General features: G+C 55.6%; 1 protein-coding gene across 4 annotated transcripts in view; it reads left to right on the top strand.

Moving 5' to 3' along the window:
- The window catches only part of Kcnh2 (potassium voltage-gated channel subfamily H member 2), a 50,814-nt gene that overhangs the window by 14,488 nt on the left and 13,341 nt on the right, over positions 1-22,985 (top strand). For 2 of the 4 annotated variants that reach the window (XM_042273208.2, XM_006996350.3), the window contains exons 1-3: positions 4,378-4,513; positions 7,248-7,478; positions 22,638-22,802. In XM_042273208.2, the coding sequence (XP_042129142.1) occupies positions 4,438-4,513; positions 7,248-7,478; positions 22,638-22,802 (472 nt within the window). In that variant the 5' untranslated portion in view covers positions 4,378-4,437. Of the gene's footprint in view, positions 1-4,377; positions 4,514-7,247; positions 7,479-22,637; positions 22,803-22,985 lie in introns of those variants that run through there. The other 2 variants (XM_076566688.1, XM_076566687.1) reach the window with 1 other exon arrangement.

Here is a 22,985-nt window from a genome sequence, read left to right as displayed (position 1 = left end):
TCATGGGATATCTGACCTCAGCCTGACCTGAGGTCCTAATGGCAGCCAGCTTCCAGCATCAAACATGGTCGCCTCTGGTCCCCAGTCTTAGGTGTGTGAAGCAGTCATTAGGTCCTGGCTGAGCCTGTAGGTCCATGAGCAAAACCAATGCTATCTTTGATTTGGGGCTGACCATTAGGCAGCAGCAGGTAGTGGAATTTCCTTGTATCTACCTTAGTTTCTCCAAGCTGTTATACGTGCTTATTACTTCAACACACCTCTATTGGATACATAGAATGTGCATTTCAGCTGCTGCTTTAGTTCCTCTAGTGCATACAGACTAAAGGGCAATCCCCGAGCTCTGCAAATGGTGCCAGCCCCCACATAGTTTTGTCCCTAGACCTGGTCCCCATGATCCAAGTCTCTACATCTTGGTTCATGTCCCCTCCACCTGCAACACTTTTTCCTTGCTCACATCAACCTTCAAGGACTTGCTCCAAAGCCTCTTCCCCTCCCCAGACCCTCCTCGTCTCCTCCAGGAGACATGAACTGGCACCTCCCTGTAATCCCACAGCACTCATTACAGACTACAGTTTTGTCTGCCCACCGCCTCCCTCAGACACCACTAGACTGTGAATCCCTGGAGGAGGGAGACTGGCTTAGTCCTCCTGTTCCCCAACCCCCCAGCATCTGGCACAAGGCCTAGAACATAGGAGGTCCCCAGGAAGCATTTGTTGACATGACTGGTAGCAGAAGTAGAATCGGAAGCTAGGTGTCCTGAATCCCAGTCTCCAGCACTTTGCTCACTTCCTATGCCACCAAATCAGGAACATGTGCCTGCAAAGGTAAGTGTCGGGTGGGTAGGGAAAGACCTTGGAATGGGCTGGGGCTTGGCAGAATTGCTTCATGTGGAACTGCAGGTGGCGGTGAGTCAGGGAGCCCTGGCTTCGGGTGTAGGGCTGAGGTGTGTCTCTCCTCTGTTGATTCAGCCCCCCCTTTCCCCTCTCTCTCAGTAGGGCCTGAGCACCTGCTCCTGGGGGGAAGACACACTGCCCCTTGCCTGTCTTCTGCAACTCCAGTTCACATCTGAAGAACATTGCTATTCCGAGAACCCAGCTGTACAGGAAAAGGTCCCGGTGCCCCCCAAAAGTCAAGTTTGCCCTTGATACCAGGGGATTGCTGTTGCTGCCCTCCCTCCCCTGGGGCTTCGGAAGAGTCCATCCCTGTCAGCTGTCTCTCTTATGTCTGCTCCACTGGAAATGCTTGTCAGTCCCCTGTGAGTGTCACTGTCTCTCCTGGCCTGGTCCTTGGGGGACTGCCAGCAAGGGCAGCTTCCATTTCTTTCTCCCTCAGGCTGAGCAGGAGCAGAGAGTGGGGTGGGTAGGATGTTTTCTGCAGACTTTTCTCCCTAAATTGTCTCTTTCTGGGAGCTGGGTGGAGCCTACATGTGTCTCTATAAATACAGCCTCTCCCTTCCCTCAGCCACAGGCAGGGTGGGGGAGAGCTCTTCCCATGAATGACCCTTGGGGCCTGTTGTGGGGGTGGGGCAGAGTGTAGATGCTCTGGGTATTAGGTTTGTCTGCGTCTGGAAGTGGGAGGTTGGTGCATGATAGACCAGAGGGACTTCTGTATGAAGTGGTCTCTTGATGCCTGGCACCAGCAACTCCAGAAATGATGCCTTGAGGAAAGCATGTCTAGCTCAGGGTTTCTCCATCCTCAACTTTATCCCTGACTGGGGGTGGCTCTGTGGCCTGCCTTCAGGCACCCCCTGAGCTTCCTAGGAAGTTAGAAATCTGCCATTGGCTTTGACATACACCTTTCTCTGTATGTTGCTTGGTGGTGGTGGTGGTGGTGTGTGGAGAGAGAGAGAGAGAGAGAGAGAGAGAGAGAGAGAGAGAGAGAGAGAGAGAGAGGAGAGAGAGAGGAGAGATTTGGCTTCCTTTAGCCTGAGGAAGAAGCTCTCATCCTCAGGAGAGCTTCTCTATATCTGATCCTCTCTTATTGGCATGACAAAGGTCTTGGTGACTCTTATGTTCTCCCTCTTCGATAAGACCCAAAGGCTTTCTCAGCAAGTGACTCCCTGTCCTAAGGATGGCTGGCCAGGTCAGATGAGGAGTTCCATCCGTTCGGGGCCTGGCTCTCCTGGCCTTGGTCTGGACGGAAGGGGTTCTTCCCTCACGTCTTCCTCTCCATGCCATTTTCCAGCCTCTTCTCACTTTCAGTCCCCAGGACCCTCTGTTCACACAGGCCAGGTGTGTGTGTGTGTGTGTGTGTGTGTGTGTGTGTGTGTGTGAGAGAGAGAGAGAGAGAGAGAGAGAGAGAGAGAGAGAGAGAGAGAGAGAGAGAGAGAGAGAGAGAAGAGCCAGACCCAGATGTGCTGATGCCTCTGATGGCCATTACATGTTGGGGAAGGCCCTGGGCATCCTGGGTGTGAGTGAGGAAGCCACTGGAGGTGGGAAGGAAGGGTCTGAAGGATGACTGTGCAGGCAGGAGCCTCTGGACTTTTTTAGCATCAGCTGGTGGAGCCGCCTCCTTCTCTCCCACCGGCTGCCTCCCTGAGTCACTGCCCACCCACTAGCAAATAAAAAAGAGTGTCATCTTCTGGCCAGTGGCCCTGTGTGGCCTTAGTGTTTGCAGGTTTTCACTCCTGGACGGAAGGTGAGAGTTTTATTCCTGGCTGGGGTGGTCTCCTGGCGACCTGTCTTTCCCCAGCTTCCCTCCTTCCAGCCGGTTTCCGTCTTCACCCTTTGTTCCTCCCTTCCCCCCCTACATCCCATGACAGTTCTCGCTGGTGACAAGACCCAGCCCCTTGCTCCAAGGACAGAGGCAGCTGCAAGCCCTCAGGAGCCCCCACATGGCCCCATCCATCCAGACAGGCCTCTGATCCGGCTTGCAGGCCGGGGAGGGGATTCAAGGCCTCCTCAACTCCAGCTGCCGGCTCCTCCCCACAGCAGGCCTGCTCAGCTGTCAACACTCGCCTCTCGGCCTTGTCCTGCCCCAGGCGTTGCTTAGATGCTCAAACCAGGGGCACCCCGGCCGCCCGAAGACCCCTCCTCAGGCCCCAGCAGGCGGTGGGCAGGCAGTGGGCAGGCGGCGGGCAGACACCCTGCCTACCCTTGAGCATCCTCAGACCTCCTTGCCTAAATAAGGGAGCTGCAGCTGGAGAGAGCCAGCTGGCAGGGGGAGGGGCCTGCGGATAGGCCAGGGTTTTCCGAGGGGCTGGGCCGCCCCGGCCGCCTCAGGGCCCCAAGCCCTCCCATTGGGCCTACGATTAGGTTGGTTCCGCACTACAGAGGGCGGGCAGGCCTCTAGCACACGGGGATCCCTTGGCTGGGACCTCACGCTCAGGAACCTTTCTTTGATCTCCCAGCTAGGAGGCCACAACTCTTGTCAGTGTCCCTCGGTGTGCGTGCCACCCATGAAAGAGATTCGACTAACCCCTGAGAGGGCCTTGTCTGTTGTCTGTCTGCTGGAGATTGGGGCGATCGGGGAGGCTGTGCCTCTCCTCCGGCTCACCCACCCTTGTCTCAAAATTCTACAGCTCCCACGCCCCCTGTTCTCCCCATTCCCCGGGTCTCCCCTGGTCCTGGGGCTTCTCTTCTCAGAGCCTAGGCCTCACTCAGCCAAGTCACCCACAGCAGATTCTGAGAGTAAGCTGTGTGTACTCCGCCTGCCCTAGGCGCAGGAGGGAAGCCGGGGATAAAGGGTTGGCCCTGTCCCATCAAATCAGGTTTCTCGGCCCCGAGGCTGGGAGGGGGGCCATATCCCGGCGCCCCTCTCCCTGGCCACCTCCAAAACCGGCCGTCGCACCTGTCCTCACGGCTCCCCTACCTAAGGGTCCCTTCCCCCTCTCGGTGGAGCGCGAGTCCCGGGGGCTCGGTAGCAGAGCGAGGGGTTGGGGCCCGGGGAGCGCTCGGCGCGGCTCAGCCAATGAGAAGGGCGGGCGCTCGGGGTGGCGGGGAGAGGGCGGCGCTGCAGGCGCGCGGCGGCAGGAGGGGGCCGGGAGGCGGGGGCCGGAGCCGGAGCCGGAGGGGCGCGCGCCGCATTAACCCTTCAGCCGCCGGACCAAGCCGCAGGCGCTGCCCGAGCCGCGGGCGCTGGAGCGGCTGTCGGCACGGCGGCGGCGGGCAGGCGCGAGCCGGGAGCCGGGCGCTCGAGCGGGCGGAGCGCAGCGCGGGGACGAGGCGGAGCGGGGCCCGTGGCACCGGCGGCCCGGGTCGACAGACAGGTGTGCCGGCGCCGCAGCTCCAGCCGCTTCAGGCCCGGCCCGCGGTCCGGAGCCCGCAGCCGCTAGCCGAGCGGGGACCCCGCGCCCTCAGTCCAGTTCCGGCCCCGCCCGCACTCAGCTTGGCAGCGGGGTGCGGAGACCACGGCCCGGCCGGGCCACCCGAAGCCTAGTGCTGGGCCGGGCCGGGCCAGGGTGGGTGGGGGCCCGCCCGGCCCGCCCATGGGCTCAGGATGCCGGTGCGGAGGGGCCACGTCGCGCCGCAGAACACCTTCCTCGACACCATCATCCGCAAGTTTGAGGGCCAGAGTGAGTGGGGGAGGGGGCAAGACGGGGAGGGGGCTTGAGGAGGTTTGGGGGGTGGGTCCAGTCCTGCCGAGTGTGGATGGGGGGCGTGCCCGGGCCGTGTGCAGTGCAAAATGTGAGTCAGTAGGGGATGGTGGGCCCTGAGACTTGTGCCAGGAGTCGAGGGGCCAAGGCTTGGTGCCAGGGGATCATTGGCGTGGGACTAAAGGGCCTAGTGTTGCGGCTTGGGGTCGGAGAACGTGTGTGACACCTGGAATGTGCAGGAAAGGGAGGTGGGATGAGATATGCAGGTGTTTCTACCTCTAAATACCCAGAGTTTATGGGATGTGTGTGTGTGTGTGTGTGTGTGTGTGTGTGTGTGTGTGTGGCCATTGAGAATGTATATGACCCAAGCTGTTGGATCCTAAAAGTACAGTGCATGTTCCAATCTCGACTGTGTTCTATGTGAGAGAAGCTAAGGATAGAGGATCAGTAACCAATCTGCTCTTGAGTGTGTCGCTTGTATACAACCAAGTCCCTGTGTCACTTATGAATTTGAGTCTGCATGAGCAGTCAAGAGGTATCACCTACAAGTCCCCAAGATTGTGGGTCCAGTGGTGAGAGGGTGCTGCAGACCTGAAGCTGGCTTTGGGGTTAACAGGCTGGCTATGGAGCTCTGGTGTGGTGGGTTTTCCTGCTCTGGACAGCACCCCAAACCCCATTTGGGGGATTACAGCACCCCTTATGCTGACCTAGCAAGAGAGACTTCCAGAAGTGTCCTAGGCTAGGTGAATGTTTTGGTGTTGGTGTGCCTGTCCTCAAAAGCTGCATGTGCCACAGAGGGTGTGACTGTCAGGGGCCCTGGGAGCCGGAGAGTGACATTCCTTGCCCGTGACCCTGTGCACACAGGACAATGTGTGCTTGTACTGTGGTGGGAGGGAGGGGTCAGTCGGATGGGCGGCATTGTCCCTAGACTAAGAACAAGATGATCCTGGGGGGTTGGATCGGTGACACTGGTGTAGGCCCAGGGGCTGGGGGCAGGCTTTCTTTTCCGACCAGCTGGGTAGGCACAGGCAGCATCTGAGAAGACCTTGGACTGGATCCTAAAGACTTGGCTTCTGGCCCCACCTCTGCCACTGACTGCCAGATGACCTTGAATGACTCTTCCCCTCTAAGCCTCAGTTTCCACATCTGTGAACAAGGGGATAAGCCACCGGACTTTAGAGGTTTCTTCTGTATCTGTATTCTAGGATTTCAGTCAAGGGGGTGGGGTGGGGTGGGGCTTGCCTCCAGAGGAACCTGCTCCGCTCTCCTCGTCTGGGAGTCTGGGGGTCCACTTTCTCCCATGGGTGGTTGGTACTCTGGACTGTCTTAGGCTGAAGTGGGGATGGAGGCAGAGTCAGAAGGTCTTTTCATATGACAGTAAGCTCTGACCTGGGTTGATGCTCGCTTGGGAGTTCCAGTAGGCCTTGGGAACTGACCTAAAGATGACCCAGCTCTCAAAAGTAACTTTCTCGAGGGCAGGGCAAAGATGGCAGCAGCCAGGAGGCCAGGTCCTGATAGGCTGGCCTCGCTGCAGGGATCCCTGCTGCGCAGCCTGGGGTTTGCCCTCCGGACTGTGCAGAGCCGCAGTCCGAAGATGCGGAGGGAAGGAGACAGTCCAACTTCAACTGCGCATCCCGGCACTAAAGACCAAAGGGGCCAGCATTTCTGTTTATAGAAGGCTCCTATCCGTGAACATCTCCCTTGGGCACACACTGAGGTTGCCACTGACTTGCTGCTCATCCTCCTGCCTGGACCGTGGGGCAGGTGTGGGTGGGTGAGCCAAGTCTAGATGAAATGGGTCTATCAGACTTCCTTTTTTTTTTTGGTCAGGGTGGCAGAGGAAGGCTTCATATCTCTAGAGGAGGTCATCTTTCCCAAGATTTGTTTTCTCCCAGTGGGCCAGTGTCTTGGGCCCACCTCTGGACTCTAGGGAGCTGCAGGCTCTAGGGTGTGAAGCTGCAGGTTGCTTTCCTTGCTCTGCATGACCTTGGACGTCTGCCTGTGACCCCAAGCTGTCCTGCCAGACAAGATTCAAAAGCTAGTTTCACTATGAATGAGCTGCTAGACTTGGGCATTGGGCTGAACTTCTCTTGAGTTCATCCATAAAATGACGACTCTAACAGCCACCTTGCTGGGTTGTCCAGGTCTACTAGTTCACTCCCCCATTCTTTGGTTCACCCACTCCTCAGCTTCTGACAGCCTGCGGATAGGGTGTGAAAGTCATAGTAGGCACTGATCAGAAGGAGTCTGGGGGTACTTGAGGGACTAGTTTTCTAGGGAGCGTCCTCTATCAAGAGGAAGAAACCAGAGGAGCTGGTGCAAAGGGGAGGCTGGCCGCCATCTCCTGCCCTTCCCATGCTCCCTTTCCAGGCTGTGTTTATCCCTCCGCCGCGGCTGCTGACACGCGTTGCTGACACCCGCCCAGGCCGGCCTTGGCCGCTGGCTTTTTGCCCGGGGGGAAGCCACGCAGCCAGCCGGCGGGCCGGGGGTTGGGGGGGGGGCGTGTCGCCAGGCCGCGCCCGGTTGAGGCACCTGTGTCAGGGCACAGCTGCGTTCGGCCGGGGTTGGGCGCCCCCCCTCCCTGATGCGGAGGAGTGTCGGACGGCAGTATGTGACGAGCGAATGTGGGGAAGGGCCGGGAGCCCCCGAGACTGGTGTCCCCGCTCACGTGCGCCTTCATCCCCGCCTCTCTCCCCCCTCGCCCCCCCCCCAGGCCGCAAGTTCATCATCGCTAACGCCCGCGTAGAGAACTGCGCCGTCATCTACTGCAACGACGGCTTCTGCGAGCTGTGCGGATATTCGCGGGCCGAAGTGATGCAGCGGCCCTGCACCTGCGACTTCCTGCACGGGCCGCGCACGCAGCGCCGTGCCGCCGCGCAGATCGCGCAGGCCCTGCTGGGCGCCGAGGAGCGCAAAGTGGAGATCGCCTTCTACCGGAAAGATGGTAGGCGGGGCCGGGGCGTGGCTATGGCAAGGGGCCGGGCCTCGAGAGAACGAACAGGGGTGTGTGGGGGGAACAGAGGGGTGGAATCTGTGGTTGCGGGAGGCTGGTGAACTGTGCGGGTTCCGTGGGGGCGGGACCCGGGCGGGGGCGTGGCCCTATGTCTCGGGGCGGGTGTGGCCTAGGGCTCAACTCTGGTGGGTTTGGTTTTCCAGATGGACTTGGAGCTGCTAAGGGCGAGGGGCCCTGGCACCTTCCGTACTTTCCTCTTTGGCAGATGTCATGTTGAGCTAGGCAGGCTGGCATTTGACCAGGCAGGGATAGTAGTTGCGTGCGTGGATGGCGGTAATAGAGCAAGCTGGAGGCTGGCGCTGACTCCCAGCCACAGGATTCAGGCTAGCTACCTGTAGGTCAGCCTGTGCCAGGTGACTTCCTGGAAGATGTCAGGGAGGGTGCGGCAGAAGGCCTGTGTCTGCTGTCACTCCCCTTCCTTCCTTTCTCTTCTGCACTTCAACTACACTTCTTCCCACAACCTCGGTTCCCTTGGTTCCCTTTGTCTGGTCCGCAGAATACCCTGCCCCGCCCTCAGTTCCCTCTTGGCCAGGTGTCTCTGCTCAGCCACCACCTCCCCACCCAGCTGCTCTGTGCATCCGGAGAGAGCGAAGGAGAGAGCGGATAAACACAGTGGGTGGAGCTGCTCTCCCACTGGGCTTGTGCTGCTGGGTGGGCTCTGCTCGGGGAGGTCAGTGAGGTGGTGGGCTAGTGGGTAGAGGAGGGCTGGGAGGGGGTTCTAGAATTCCGTTTTTTCACCAGTGAATATGTCATACGTTTCACTGCAATCCTGGGAACCCAGCTCAGAGCTGCCTACAGGAAGGTTCCTGCACGCCCCAGGCCTTTGCTGAGCCAGGGTGGAGAGGCTGCCTGTGAAGGCTGGCGTCCTTAGGGGGCTTCCTTTTCGGGTGTGTAGCCTGTGATGTTCTTGGACAGCACTCGGGGAGGGTGGGGGCATACACAGTGGCCCTTTGCCGGAGAGTTTGCTTGTGCAAATTGGGGTTCTGGCTGGCAGGCAGGGAGGGGATGAAGTAGCGGAAGCTTACAGACACTGGGCTGTGTGTTCTCTTGTGTAATCCTCACAGCATCCTTGAGATGCAGATACCACTTTTTATCTCCTAAGGATGATGAAACTGAAGTTCAGAGAAATTAAGCCCGTTTGTTCCCTGGCTGAGCGGTGGGTGGCGTGAGCCTTTAATCCCAGCACTCAGGAAGCAGAGGCAGGCAGATCTCTGAGTTCGAGGCCAGCCTGGTCTACAGAGCAAGATCCAGGACACCAAAACTACACAGAGAAACCCTTGGGGGGGGGGGGAATACTGTTCCCTGAGTCACACAGGTCGAAAGCACCAGCACTTGGAGTGGAGTTCGCGCCTGTCTGACCAGGGCCATGTCACGCTGGTCTACCGTGTGCCATGGATTGACAATGACACCACAGGACTAGAAGGTTCCACACACTGAAAACTTAAGTTTCCAAATCACAGGTGTATGCATATGAACCCATAAGTCCTGGGGTCAGGTGTAATGTGGGAAGTCTCCCACCAGCCAAACTGATTGATTTCCACAAATTTGTTTCAATGCTTACTTGGGATGCTGGGGTTTCTTTTTCTTCAGAACTGGGGCGGTCAAAGCCAGATCCCTGTGTGTGTGTGTGTGTGTGTGTGTGTGTGTGTGTGTGTGTAGTCAGAGGACAATTTCATGGAGTTGGTTCTCTCCTTGAACCTTTATAGGAGTTCCAGGGATCAAACTCAGGTTGTCAGCTTGTGTGGGAAGCACCTGGACCTGCTGCTCCGTCTTGCCACAGTTACCTCCCCCTCCCTTTGTTTTTTGGCAGGGGCTCACCATGTGGATACAGCTAGCATTGCCTCAACATTGTCATCTGTCTGCCTCCCAAGTGCTGGGATTAAAGGTGTGCACCACCACACCTGGCCCTACATTTATTTGTTTTGAGATGGCATCTCACTAAATTGTCCAGTCTAGCCTTGAACTCACCCTGTAGCCTAGGTGGGTCTTGAACTTCTTCAGCCTCCAAAGTAGCTGGGATGATAGGCTTGCCTCACTAGACCTGGCAAGGGTGCTGAACTTTTGAGAAAACGCTCATGATACAGGGTCTTCCGCTGTGAGCCACACTCCAGTCCCATGGCGGACATTGCTGTGTTTGTGGATGTGACCCCTTGGCAGCAGAGAGGTGGGACCGATTTTGCCTTTGGCTGTGGCATGGATGTTGCCTTCTCAGGTAGCATGGACCTTTTTGGCCCATGCTGACTTCTTTGAGAGACTCCCGAAGAGGAGCTGTCATGGAATCTTAAGGCCACCTAATCCAGCCATTCGGGTAGCAGGTGGAGAAGTCTCATGGTGGAGGTCCCATGACCAGTGTATCCCTGGAGGGAAGGGGCCTAGAATCCAAGTCTCTGTGCAAGCCCACGCTCTTGCCTTCTCCAGGTTGCTTCTCCAAATGGGGGCAGTGACCCAGGAAACCCTATGCCAGCTGCCACTTCCACCCCTTCTTTGTTCTCACCTAGTTTCCATGGGGATCAGGTAACTCCCAGTGGCCAAGAGGTTGGCCTAGGCCCTCAGCTACCTGGGGCCCCACTTACCTTGGCATTCTAGGCTGAGGGTAATGCAGACAGACTCTTCAGCCTCTCTGTCCTCTGCCTTGTGATAGATACAAAGTCCCTCATGCCATCCTTCCTGCCTGACCTGGGCTTCCTGTGTGTGTGTGTGTGTGTGTGTGCATGCGCAAGTGCGCGTGCATATTGATGCATGGGCATGCACAAAGTCAGAGAAGAAATGTGCCAATGCCACCCTGCTTTTGTCCAAGCCTTTCCCAGGGTGTCTGCCTGGGCCAGCCCTGGGGGAGTAGGTCCTCAGGCCGCAGCCCCAGGGAGGGGGAATGGCTGGGGGAGGAGGCAGGGCCTTTTGCTGGCAGGCGCCGCTAAGGACAGCTGTGCTGTGTCGGAGCCTCTAACTCAGCTCTGTGCAGTCTCAGGGTCTGGAGCCAGACAGCCCCATTATTTAGTTGCTGGGGCTGCTGGGAGGTGGGGAAGCTAGACTGGGGGAGGATGGGTGGAGGAGGAGACACAGTGTGCCCGGTTCACTGGCCTTAGGCTGGTGCCCCTTAAGTCAGGCCCAGGATCAGAGTGGAACTGTGAACCGAACCCTGTGGTGCAGGTCCGGCAGGATGTGGCATTTCTGTGGAGGCACCTCAGACAGCAGGTGCTGGCTGGGGACACACCTTACCCTACACTGCCATAGCGGGTGGGGTGGGGGGAGATGTGGCTCTTCCTCTCCCTGTCCCTTCTATTGTCTCTGTTCTTTGTTCCCCCTCTCCGCTGCCTCCTCCCCACTGCTGTGCCCCGCCCCCCGCTCCTGTGCCCCGCCCCCCGCCGCTGTGCCCCGCCCCCCGCTGCTGTGCCCCGCCCCCCACTGTGCCCCATCCTCCTGGCACTTCTCCCTCCCGACGCTCAGGCCTCCCTGCCTTTGTCTCCGACCTGCCTGTCTGGCCTGCCCCTTTGCCTCCTTCCCCCTTTGTCTGTTTCTTCTGTACCTTCAGCACCCTGGAGCCTTCTTCTTGCTTCTTTCCCTGTCTCCCGTGTCCTGTTTACTCACCCACAGTTCCCAAGGCCTTAGTCTGAAAGGCTTTATCCGTCTCACCATACCTCTGACTGTCCTGTCCCTCTCTCTATGTCCCTGTGTCCCCAGGAGCCTGTGTGTGGGTGGAGATGGGGGGTGTCTCTGGAGAAGAGTCTATTGGCTTCTTCACTCCAGCTGCAGGCCAGTTGCTATGGCAACAAGGTCAGAGGGTCCCCACTGCTCCAGCTGATGCTGTGGCTGAGGGGGAGGGGTTGGGACCTTGGGCCCAGGCCGGCTCCCCAGGGTGCTGCGGCTCCACATTTGCTACCCTGCTGTCCCCTGATTCACACCCTGCTTTCCCAGGTGTTCAGGTACCAGTCTCCAGCCTCTGGGCATTCCGCCACCCGCTAGAACCCAGGCCTTCAGTCCTGGTTTTCTGTCTTCCCCACCTTCCCTGTTCACTTAAATCAGAGGTCCTGCTCGGCCACTGCTGTGGCCATCTTCTGTCAGACACTGTTCCGACCCCTATCCCCAGTCATGTGGTGTCTGAGTTGGTGAAAAGATGCTTTCTGTGAAGAGGGAGGTTTTGAGGGGAAGGCAGAGTTCAGAGGTCAGTGTCTGGCTGTTTCTGTGCTCTGTGCATGGGACTCAGCCTGGAGCCTTCCTAGGAGAAGTCAAGGCCTTAAACTTAGAGCTTTCCCATAGGGCCAGAGCCATTGTTGTGTTTACCCCACTCTTTTCTGTTTTTGTTTTATTCTGTACCCCTGGCTGTCCTGGAACTTGCTATGTAAATCAGGATGTCCTTGAATTCCAAAGAGACCCACCTGCCTCTGCTAGGATTAAAGGTGTGCTCTGTCTCAGGAGCACAGATATTCCTGTCATCCTGGTCGGGATGGTTGTGTGGAGCCTGGGGCAGGTGATAGTCTCTGACTGGGCCTGCCTCCAGCTGCCTCTGCTGAGCACTTTTCTCCCAGATGCCCTGTGCTGGGCTGCCTGAGGCTGCTGGGGGCTTCCGGTCTATGAGGATAGAGGGGTGCTGGCTCCTCAGAGCCCCTGGGCCTGGACAGTATCCCAGCCTCCTGCTCCTGTGTGTGGTGTCTCCAGAGCCCCAGAGGAACTATGTAAATATTTGTGCAGAGCTGTCTAGGTGGAAGCAGAGTTGACAGTGGCCTTGGGCTCTGGGGAGGGGGACTGGAGCAGCAGGAGAGCCAGCTCAGTGGTGTGAGATGGGGTGAGCCCGGGTGGCTGCCTGGGCCGTGTGATCTGAGAGTTCTAGGGAAGCCCTTTCCTGCTCAGCATCCCCGAGGGGGCCTGACCACCTCTCCTAGAGAACATTTGCTGGCCTAAGAATTGCCCCTCTCCTCCAAACCTGCCTTCCCATTTTGTGTGCGGTCAGGAGAACAGTGGTATTTGGCCCCCTGGGTGAGGAGGGAGTGACAGACTTCTCCGCCTGACATGCAGGGAGATCTGGGGTCAGGGTCAGAGAAGAGCTGGGAGGGATGCTGGAATCAGGATGCTGGACTCGATACCAGCTCAGGAGGGGCCCAGTGACTGGTGATGCCCCTTATTGTCCATAAAGACCTCTGGGCTGTGTGCTGGGGTTGGGCACTTGTAGGCGGGTCTAGAATTACCCAGCAGGCTGGGTAATATCTTGCCTTTATTTGTATTTACCTCAGTCTGGTCCTGGATAAATTTGTGGTGCCCATCATCCCAACTAGGCTGAACGATATTTTTATCTGCATGCCTAGCACGTTGTAGGAGCTCAATATCGGCATATTTTTGCTAAATGAATGAGCAAACCGGGCAGTCCTGTGTGGCAGAAGCCTTATTCTTGGCGTTAGATGACGGGGGAGGGGGGGCGGTTTCTAACTTGATTATGAACTGTGTGGCCTTGGGAAAATTACTTCTTATCTCTGGGCCTTAGTGTCCCATTCTGTGAAAAACCTTGGGATGACAGAGTGCTAGGGTGGGAGAGGTGGAGGGGGGGAGCCAGAGGAATATCTGGGTGCCCTCCTGCTTTGCTGAGTGTGGGAGGTCATACCGTGCACGGAGGTCATGTGGGCCTCATAGCCTCTTCACTCAGAAGGAATGAGAGGAGGCCTGAGAGGGGAACAAAGCTTTGGCCAAGTCAGCTGGAGCTCGTGGCTCTTGGTGGCACTTAGGTACTCCCAGGTGACTTCATTTCATAGTGGGTAAATGGTGGTCTTTGCAGCCTTCTTCTGGTAAAATTTCTCAGTCATTTTCCAGGAGGGGAAACTCTTGCTTGCAGAGGCTAAGGGCCGTACCGTGCAGGTGGGGGCCTGAAGGGGACCTCTGGCCCAGTTTCTCTCTGCTCTAGAGCCCCGTGTGGACGACCTTGCATAAGCTTCTCCTGGGGTCTGATGAGCCCTGGGCCTCAGGAGGCCTGAGCTTGGCTGGAATCTGAGAGCTTCGGTGGCTTTTGTTTCTAAAGTGGATCAAAGCACTTGTCCCCTGCCTGCTGGGTTGAGGGCATTTCCCAAACAAGTACCAACACAGCAGCATGCCATGCCAGGGCTGTCTGCTTGTCACTCAGCGGGCATCACCTCGTGGTCACAGGCGATACCGTGGGAGTAAGGTTGTCTGCTGTGTGGTCCTCACAGCACCTCTGCCTGTCCTTCCTCTCCCCGTCTAGATCCCTGTAGGCTCAGCTCCTCAAATTAGTGAGGCCCCAATACTTGGTTACTGTTTTTCTCTTTTTCTTTCCTTTCCTTTTCGACTTTTTTTTTTTTTAAATCTCACTTCTCAGTTCGGTGACACTCCTCACAGGCGGCCGTTCAAATACGCTCCTAGGAATGTGCTGCTTGCATATGTTCTTGCAAATGTGTGTTTTGCCTGGATAGATGCATATGGATTTAATTTATGCAAATGGTATTGTGCTGCGTACCGTATTCTAGCACACTCCCTTTTCTTATCCAGGAGCATGACTTTCTATACAGGTGGGCCGCCACTGGGTGTCCAGTCGGTGCTTTCCCATGCTGGAGCATGTTTTCCTTGCTCACTGTCCCAGCGAAGGACCCCAGATAGTCTTCACCTCTCCGCCACCGGCGGCAGGGCCACATTGAACACTCTCTTACACCGTCCCTTCTAGACTCATGTGAGGCTGTCTGTGGGCTGCATGCCTAGACATGAAGTTGCTGGAATGCAGGCCATGGGGCTTCTGAGCCAACTGTTGCCCCACTGAGCACCTGAGCAGCCAACCCCGTTGTCTGCCTCCTGCGTGGAGACTCCCATACTCTCCCACCTCTGCCAAATTTCGGCGTCATCTCCCTTTCTAATTTTTGCCAGTCTTGTGGGCTTGTTGCTTTCGTTTGAGTTCCTTTGACTTTTTTGTAGGTCAGAGTATCTCTTTTAGGCTTGATAGCTGTTGGAGCTTTCATTCCTGTCCATTGCTTGATTTGTATCCTTTGCTTATTATCTTTCCATGAGACTGTTCTCTTTTGTTCCTGTGGATTTCCAGGGGGATGCTTGGGTGTTCTAGAAATACAGACAAATACAGTGTGTATTTCCCATGTCAATTTCTTGTTTGAATTGTGAATGCCTTCTCCCTCTTGGTCTCTGTTCAGCTAATACAACAAAGACTCTTAGTTTGGATACAAACGAACCATCGACTTTTAGTTTTGTTTGTGCTTCTGAAGTTCTACTGAAGCCCCGTTCCTATGCAAAGGCTGAGGTCCCCACAGGTCCTCTTCTCTCCTCTGGCTCCTTGGTCTCACCTTCCTCAGCTGGGTGTTGGATCCACCCTGAGCCCCCCCTGGATGTAGTGACAAGTAAGGATCAGGTTGTACTTTTTTCCATGTAAGGAGCCAACTTTCCCAACACATCTAGTCTGTTTTTTTCCATTGCTTTGTGGGGCACCTTTAGCATAGGTTACTTTGCTGTGTAACCATGGATCTGCCTCAGAACATTGCATTCTGCCCCAAATACCCATCAGTTTGTTCGTCAGAACACATAAAACATCGACGAAGCGCAACACTGTGGTGTTTACTGTGTCTCAGGAATCAAAAAGGCGAAGTCTCCCACTTTTTAAATTTAAAAAGTAGTTTATTTATTTATTTATTAGATAAGATCTTATACTGTTCTTGGGACTCACTATGTATGTAGTAGCCCAGGCTTGTCTTGAACTGTAACAATCCCACTGCCCCAGCCTCCCATGGGTTTGGATAATGGCAAGCCATACTTGGATTTTTTTCCTTCTTCTTTTTAACTTTCATTTGTTTATTTTAATTGATTAATTAATTAATTTTTGAGTCAGTATCTCTCCATACATCCTAGGCTGGCTTGGAACTCACTATCCTGCTTCTGCCCTCTGCATGTTCAGATAACAAGTGTGCCCCACATGCTGGCTTCACTAGAGCCTCGATCAGAATTAGGTTTGGTCTTGTAGGTTAGTTAGAAGAATTGACAGCTTTATAAGTTTCAGGAAGATCCTGGACCATCTCTCTATGGGCCAGCTCATTTCCATACACTTTATTGATCTAAAGTTTTATTTTCTTACCTCTGCATTTTTGGCTACCCATTCCTGCTCCATAGTCATTGTTATTGAAAAAGAGACTATGTGGCTGGGGGCATGGCTCAGTGGATAAAGTGCTTGTTGGAAAAGTGTGAGGATCTGAGTTTGCATCTCCAGGACCCGTGTGAAAGCTGGGCGCGGTAGCACGTGACTGTAACCCCGTGCTTCTAGGTAAAACGGAAAGTGGAGACAGAAGGATCCTGGGAAGCTCGTGAGCCAGTTAGGCTGGAGTGTGCCGTGGTAAAACAATACCCGAGGATGTCTTCTGACTTCCACATGCGTATCATGGCACATGTGCATCCACTTACACAGATATGCACACACACGGGCACAGAAGGATAAGGACAAAAGAAAAAGACCTTTAAAGACTTACTTTACGTGTGTGTGATTGTGCACATCATGGTGCTTGTGTAGAGAGAGGCCAGAAGACAACTTCCGGGGTTGGCTCTCTCTTTCCGTCGTTGGCTCTGGGGGGGGGGGGGTGGTCAGACTCAGGTCATCGGGCTTGCACAGCAGGTGCTTTTCCCCTGAGCCCCTCTGCTGGCCCCTCCCTGTTTTCTGAGGCCTCGGACTCACTATGAAGCCAAGGCCAGCTTTGAGTGCTGGGGTTTCAGGTGTGGACGACCGCGCCAGTACCATCCTGTTTCCTGACCCTGCTTTCTGATTGTTTGAAGCTGTGTGTTTCGTGGCTGGTCTACCTGGGGTAGCTCTTTTCTTAGTTCTTGGTGTTCATCTGTTAACTTTGTTGGTTCTCTGGGGAGATGACTCTGAGCCCCACAAATAATGCCAGTTTTCAAGTTTGTTTGGGTCATGGTCCTATGTTTCTATTTTTGAATGGGCTACCTGACTTTTCAGGAGACCTTTACCGACAAGGGTATTTGCTATGGGTGTTTCACAGTGTCCTATGGGAGGGCAAGCCAGTAGGAATCGTCCTCTTAATGATCAAACAGCTGTGCCTGCTCCAAGACCAACGGCAGAGCCTTATTACAGCTCTTTGGGGCCTCACCGGTGTTCGGGGAGCCAAGATGGAGGACAGTTGTAGGAGCTTACAGCACCCCAGAAGAGGGCAGAGACCCCAGGATTGTCCCTCGGATGAACAGTGACAGATCTGTGCCCCTGATGCCCATTGACAGCTGCAAATATGGGGGTCAGAGTCACCATGAAGCGGCCAGAAAGCAGAAAGGAGCAAGGCTCAGAAATTGAAACAGCTGACATGGTTCACTTAGGTTCCAAGTGACATCTTGTTTGATAGTAACTGGTAACCAAATGTCGTGTTGCTTTGGGAAAAACACCTGAGTCCCCTTGGTGGCTCAGTCTGTCCACACTAAGAATGGGGGGTAACCCTATATTGAAAGAGTGGTCAATGCCCTTGGATCTAGAGGGGAGGTGAGAGGTAGGGACACATTGTATTCACACTGGCTCAAACTGCAGGTCATTGGGAGACGGCCCAAAGCTATGCACTCAACACTTGCTGTGAAGGCAGTCTCTCTGGTGCAGGTTTGGATGCTGGGGTTGAGGTTACTCACCCCACAAGCCAGCTTGTGGACGTATCTTCTTCAAAGGGTGTGGTATGGGATGAGTTTCCAGAGAGAAGCATCCATGTGGGATGATTCAGTAAACCCTCTGCAGAGCGGCCTGGGAGGGATGAGGATGGGAGGAAGCAGGAGGGTCAGCAGCATGAGGGGTGTTGCTGGGGCTGTGGGTATCGTGGTGGAGGCAGCTTTCCCCACCACCTTTCTAGAAAAATATTACACACACACAGATACGTATATATGAATGTATAAGTGTGTGTGTGTGTGTGTGTGTGTGTGTGTGTGTGTGTGTGTGTGATGGTATGTTTGAGTAGGTCAGAGGACAACGTGCAGGAGGCAGTTCTCTCCTTCTATCATGATGTTGGGTCCCAGGGATCAAGCTCAGGTTGGCAGACTTGGTGGCAGGCACCTTTACTGACTGGGTTCTCTCTCAGGGACTTTACCTTCTTAAGGCAGAGGGCATGACTCTCACTTATAATCCAAGAGGTGGCATGGCCCCAGGACCCTGGAGCACAGCCATCTTGAGCTTTCCTGGATGAAGGTTGTCTTTTGAGGAGTTGCAGTCTGAAGAGATGACTGAAGCATGCCGTAGGCTGTTGGTTTTAGCAGGAAATTAGATGCCCACAGTGGCCCTGGCCCTACCCCGAGATTGTTGGCAGGTTCCGGTGGCAAGGGTGGTGGAGGAGCGCGTCTGGAGGCGATTTGGAGTCTGGCTTGTGGCTTCCCAAACCTGCCTGTCAGGGAGTACCCCTAGGATCCCCTACAGCTCAGTTCCTGGGTTCAGGAGCATAGGATTGGACTCTTAATCTGATACACACATACACATGCTATCACATGGGGACACACACTCATTGACTGGCTGGCCCCTCAGACTCCCCCATCCCGTCCCCTAAGCCTGCAATGTCCCTGGCCGTCCCTAGCCCCCCTGGCTGTCCATGAGAGTGGTGTTAGCGACACGGTGGCCCTTGGCCAGAAGCGGCTCCCGCTGCATCTTCCTGTCGCCGCCACCAGGCTAAATATAACCTGACACTGCACAGCCCTGGGCTGCTCCTCCGGAGACAGCCTCTGCCTGGGGGGCGGACAGGGCCAACTGCAGCCTCAGCCTTCCTGCCCTCGGTGTGACTTTGGGCCCATTTTGGCACAGCTCCTTCTGCTTGGAGTGGGGCAAGGGAGGAGACCGGGATGAGGGTGCTAGAGGTCACCTTCCCTGCAGGGACCTGCTACTCTGCCTCATTACAGCTCCAGATGCTGCTATAAGGCCATCTGTCACCTCATCTGGCACCCAGAGCAGGAATCACTTGTCCCCATGGTACCCATAGAGAGCCTGAGTTCAGAGGGGTGGGTTTGTCTGCAGCCACACAGCAGACGTGAGGGAGGGCAAGGGTCCAGGTCTCCTGATTGTTGGGGCTGAACATCTTAGTTTCCCAGGGCACATCCACTGCTGTGTTGGTTTTATCTTGCCCTTTCTTGTCCAGATGCCAAATTAGGGTCCCACTGAACACCTGGCTCCGTCAGGGTAGGCACCAGGGATCTCTTCTTGGTCACGTTGTCCCAAATGCTTCACTTGTGCTGGCATGTGCAGTGAGACCATGAGGTGGTGGGGAAGCCATGAAGCGCGCTACTGTACAGGTGTGCCGGGTGGGATTCCGACCTCACCAACTTGCCCAAGGCTGCTCAGGTCATCTGCAGGCCTCCTCTTCCCAACCTGCCGTAGCTTCTGCTAAAGCAGGCCTGGGCCAGTGGGACCCATAGGTGGGAAACTAGGTTTTGGAGCACCGGATGGGTGCCTGACCTAGGTGAGTGAGGATACCAGGCAGGGTAATGTCACTCCAAAGTGGTCCCCTTAGTGTGACTTGGCACCAAATGCAAGGAAACCAGGGTCTGTAGTCTGAATGGGACATTTTCTGCTGTGAGAATGAGCTGAACCTGCTGGGCCAGGGTTCCTCCCGTGCCTCCTCTCTTAGTGACCTACAGTGAACAGCATGGCTCTGAAGGCTGCTGGGAGACTGGCTGTCCTGGGGGGTCAAGACAAAGGCTCTACCACTTTCTATAGGTAGATAGTGTCTAGCATGCCTGCCAACCCTGTCCTTATTTCTATCCTGGGTGTCAAGGACAGGCCTAGACTGGGCAGGGAGGCCTTGTCACCCAGAATGGGGGCTCGGAAGCCTGGCTGGAGCTGCGGCGGGGAAGGGTATGTTTTGGGATTAGTCACTTAAATCAGACTGTCCCAGGGGCCAGTTGCTGGGTTCATCTTTCTGAGTATGCAGAGCTCTCCTTAGGCCAGGCTCCACGCCTGTCGTATCCTATGTCATTTCATGCAGATTTTGGCCCTGTGGAGTAGGTGTGACCCACCTTGTGTGACAGACAAGCACTCTCTAAGGTGACTGGCCCACAGCTTGTGCCACCTCCTCTTCGAGAAAGAGGATGAGGCTCCCTGCTTGTCCCCTTTCAGCATCCCCCCCCAAGTCCCATCCTTTCTGGAGTGCGCCTAGAGCTTCCTGCCTCTCGAATGTGGGCAGTGCCTGCCACAGAGTGGTGCTGGGTGGAACTGCAGCCTTGCCGAGCTCTGGCCCCAGGGCCCCTTGAGGCTGCCTGGTCCTTGGATGAGCTGGATCCCTGGTGGGATCTCAAGCAGAGTGGGAGCCGGGGAGGAACAGAGTAGTTGTCTGGGGTCCTGAGGCTGCGTAGAAGCTAGGTAGATAGGCAGTGTCCTAGGCTCCCTGGGCACAGCCCAGCCACTGGGAAGCTGACTGCCTAGGCTGACCACAGGCTATCTGTTCTGTGCTAGTACCTAGCTTCAACCACCTGTGGGCCCTGCCCTGAGACCGGCTATCCTTCTTTTACCCTCAGGAACCTCATCCATACTTTTAGCCAACTACAGGGTGGGGTCCTATGGGCAGGCCTGGTGAAAGAGCTGGGATTGGAGACATGTTAGGTCACATAAGACTCGGCCAACTTGGCAAGTGAGATGGTACCTCAAGGGCCCAGGCATATCTTCATGCACGGTGCCCCCGATCTCTGTTTCCCTCAGTGATCAGAGAGGGTGAGGGTGGGAGGTGTCACATTTTTGGAACAACCAGGCCTTTGACAGGATATTTGAAAAGAAAAATGCCTTGAATATCAACAAAGGAGGAGTGTCTGGAAGTGGGAAGCAGGCTGGTGCCGGGAGAGGGGCATATCTTGACGGTTCCCGGGAGAATTAAAACCAATTCTCTTGAAATTCAGGGACCTGTGATCACCATGTGAGATGCAAGTCTGAAGTAGCCATCTGAGAAGCAGGCTCTTTAGTTTCTCTTGCTGAATAGTTTGGGCTGAAGCCGGGACAGAGTGCTGAAGACTCCAGGTCAGAATTTCGTGGCCTCTTTTAGGGACAGAGCCCCTAAGTCATCTGGAAGAGCCAGAGTCATCTAGGTTCTCGATTCCAGGCTTCTTTGGTACATGTCCTGGTGAGCTCAGTGGCTTGGGGCCTAGATCTCTGGGGCTCTTGAGGGTAGGTGCTGGGGTCTCCCAGGCTGTGGTCTCTTGGTCTCCTCCCTCCCCATAGTCCTGAGGAGGCCAGATCCTGCTCAGGCCGCTGCCGGCCATCACCATATTAGGGCATAAACTCCAGGCTGTCTGTCTGGGTGCCAAACGGCCTCCAGCTGGGCCCAGGCCACCCCCTCTCCCATGCAGCTTCAACACCACAGCTGTGTGTCAGAGGCCGGAGGTCAGGGGACAAGAGCAGCTGCTAAAGGGACACCCAGGCAGAGCTCCTGAGCTTAGGGCCCTCGGGTAGGGGCAGGAGGGCCCTGGCTATGGTGAGTGCAGGGTTCTTGGGTGGGGCAGAGAGCTCTTGACTGGCTCCTCCTGGGTCTTGCCCTCACCGCTGTACTGGTTTGTTTGAGTGGGTTTTGGAGGCTGTCATTTCACTGGAGAAGCCACAGCTGCTAGAATCACTCGTCTGCTGTGGTCTCAGTCACCTGCCCAGCATGTCTGCCCTGTGGTTGGCCAGTGTCTCCCAAAGCCAGTCCCTTCACAGCTGGCTGGCCTAGCCCCAGCTTGCACAGTTCTGCATCTTGAGTACCCACCTCTCAGGCTTGGCTGACAGGCATCAAATGAGTTCCAGGTTCCGTTCTTCCCACGACTCCAGTCACCGCCCCTCCTGCACACCTGGGCCAGGGATCAGGGTAAAATGGGGAGGGACAGACTGCAGATGGACCGGCCTAGGGAGGTTCCGGGATAGCGAGGTAAGGGAGGCAGAGGCTGGGTTGATAGGGTTCTCCTGAGACCACGTGACTCTTCACTTCTTCCCCAACCTCCTCCTTCCTGATTTCCTCTCTTCCATGTCACCATTGCTGACACCACGGTCCATCTCTGGCTTCCAGTGCACATTAGTTATTCTAGGTGTTGGGCCCTTCAGAAGGGATGTGACCACTGGGAGGCAGAGAAGCCAGATGAGCCGAGGGAAGCCTGGATGATGACAGACAGGAGACGATGACCTGTCTGGGTCCCTGTGAGAAGACCAGGATGTCATTGTGCCTTTCCGATTCATCATGGAGGGCTTCCTGAAGGTGGGGCTTTTCGCTTGACCCTGGCAGGGGTACTCACTCTGAGTCCACCTCAGTTCAAAAATCAGCATGGAGGGCATTGGACCGTGTGTTCCTCAGTGAGCCCAAGGGAACTGGCAGGCGTGTTTGGCCTGCTCCAGGGGCTCTGGGGGAAGGAGAGGAGTCGTCAAGAACAAGAAGGTGAAGAGAGATACCAGTGTTTCTCAGACTCTGGTGAGGGATCAGTGTTCTCGGTTTCTGCATGTCTTAGTCCAGAACTTTCATGGCTCGGAAGAAGACTGTATGCTTGGAAACTGTGGCGGTCCCAAAGTTTTTGAAACTTTTGATTTCAAGTTGCATACTTATCTTGTGGATCTACACAATGTCTGGGAACTAATCTAAAGAGAACAGAGGCAAGGCAGATATTGTACTCAACCATCTATAGTGTTCACATGTCAGGACTTGCTCACACAAGTTTGAGTGACTACCATTCCATTCTATAGGCCAGGAAAATGAGGCACAGGGATGTTGAATAGTTTTTTTTTTTTTTTTTAAATGTGTATATCATTTAGCAGCAGGGCTGGGCCTGGAGCTCAGAGATTCTGGACTCAAGCATGGGGTCCCTGCCCCTTGAAAGAGGGAAAAGCAAAGGCACATTGAAAAGGTGGGGATACAGATGAAAACACGGAGGAAGAAAGGATCACAGGCCAGAGAGAGGAGGTGAAAATAGGAAAGAGGGCTGAGAAGTGAGATAGGCGGTGAGTTGAACAGACGGAGCGAGGGAAGAAATGCAGACTGGCTGGCACTCCGGCACAGCCAGGTGCAGGATCAGGCTGGGCTCTAGGGGTGCGGTAGAAGTGGGTTCAGAGGTCCTTCCTGGTCACTTCGCGTCACACCCGTGTGGGGAGGAGGATCTGGTGTCACCGCGGCTCCTGCCCTCCCTCCTCCGCAGGGAGCTGTTTCCTGTGCCTGGTGGACGTGGTGCCCGTGAAGAACGAGGATGGGGCCGTCATCATGTTCATCCTCAACTTTGAAGTGGTGATGGAAAAGGACATGGTAGGGTCCCCAGCTCGTGACACCAATCACAGGGGGGCCCCCACCGGCTGGCTAGCCTCTGGTAAGTGCAGCCCAGCTACTGAGCCAGCTCAGGAATATGTGGTCTTGTTTCCCTGAGCCGCCCAGGACCTTGGTTCTGTGGGAAGGGAAGTAGTGTGTATGTGTGAGGGTGCAAGGAACAAGGAATCATCTGGTCTGCCCCACCTGGACCAGGACAGACCGGCCCCACGCAGCAGCAGCGGCG

This window comes from Peromyscus maniculatus, chromosome 3, assembly GCF_049852395.1.
Source record: "Peromyscus maniculatus bairdii isolate BWxNUB_F1_BW_parent chromosome 3, HU_Pman_BW_mat_3.1, whole genome shotgun sequence".
Taxonomy (NCBI): Eukaryota; Metazoa; Chordata; class Mammalia; order Rodentia; family Cricetidae; genus Peromyscus; species Peromyscus maniculatus.
The sequence above is the reverse complement of the archived record's forward strand: the minus strand, read 5'-3'. Positions and strand labels throughout refer to the sequence as shown.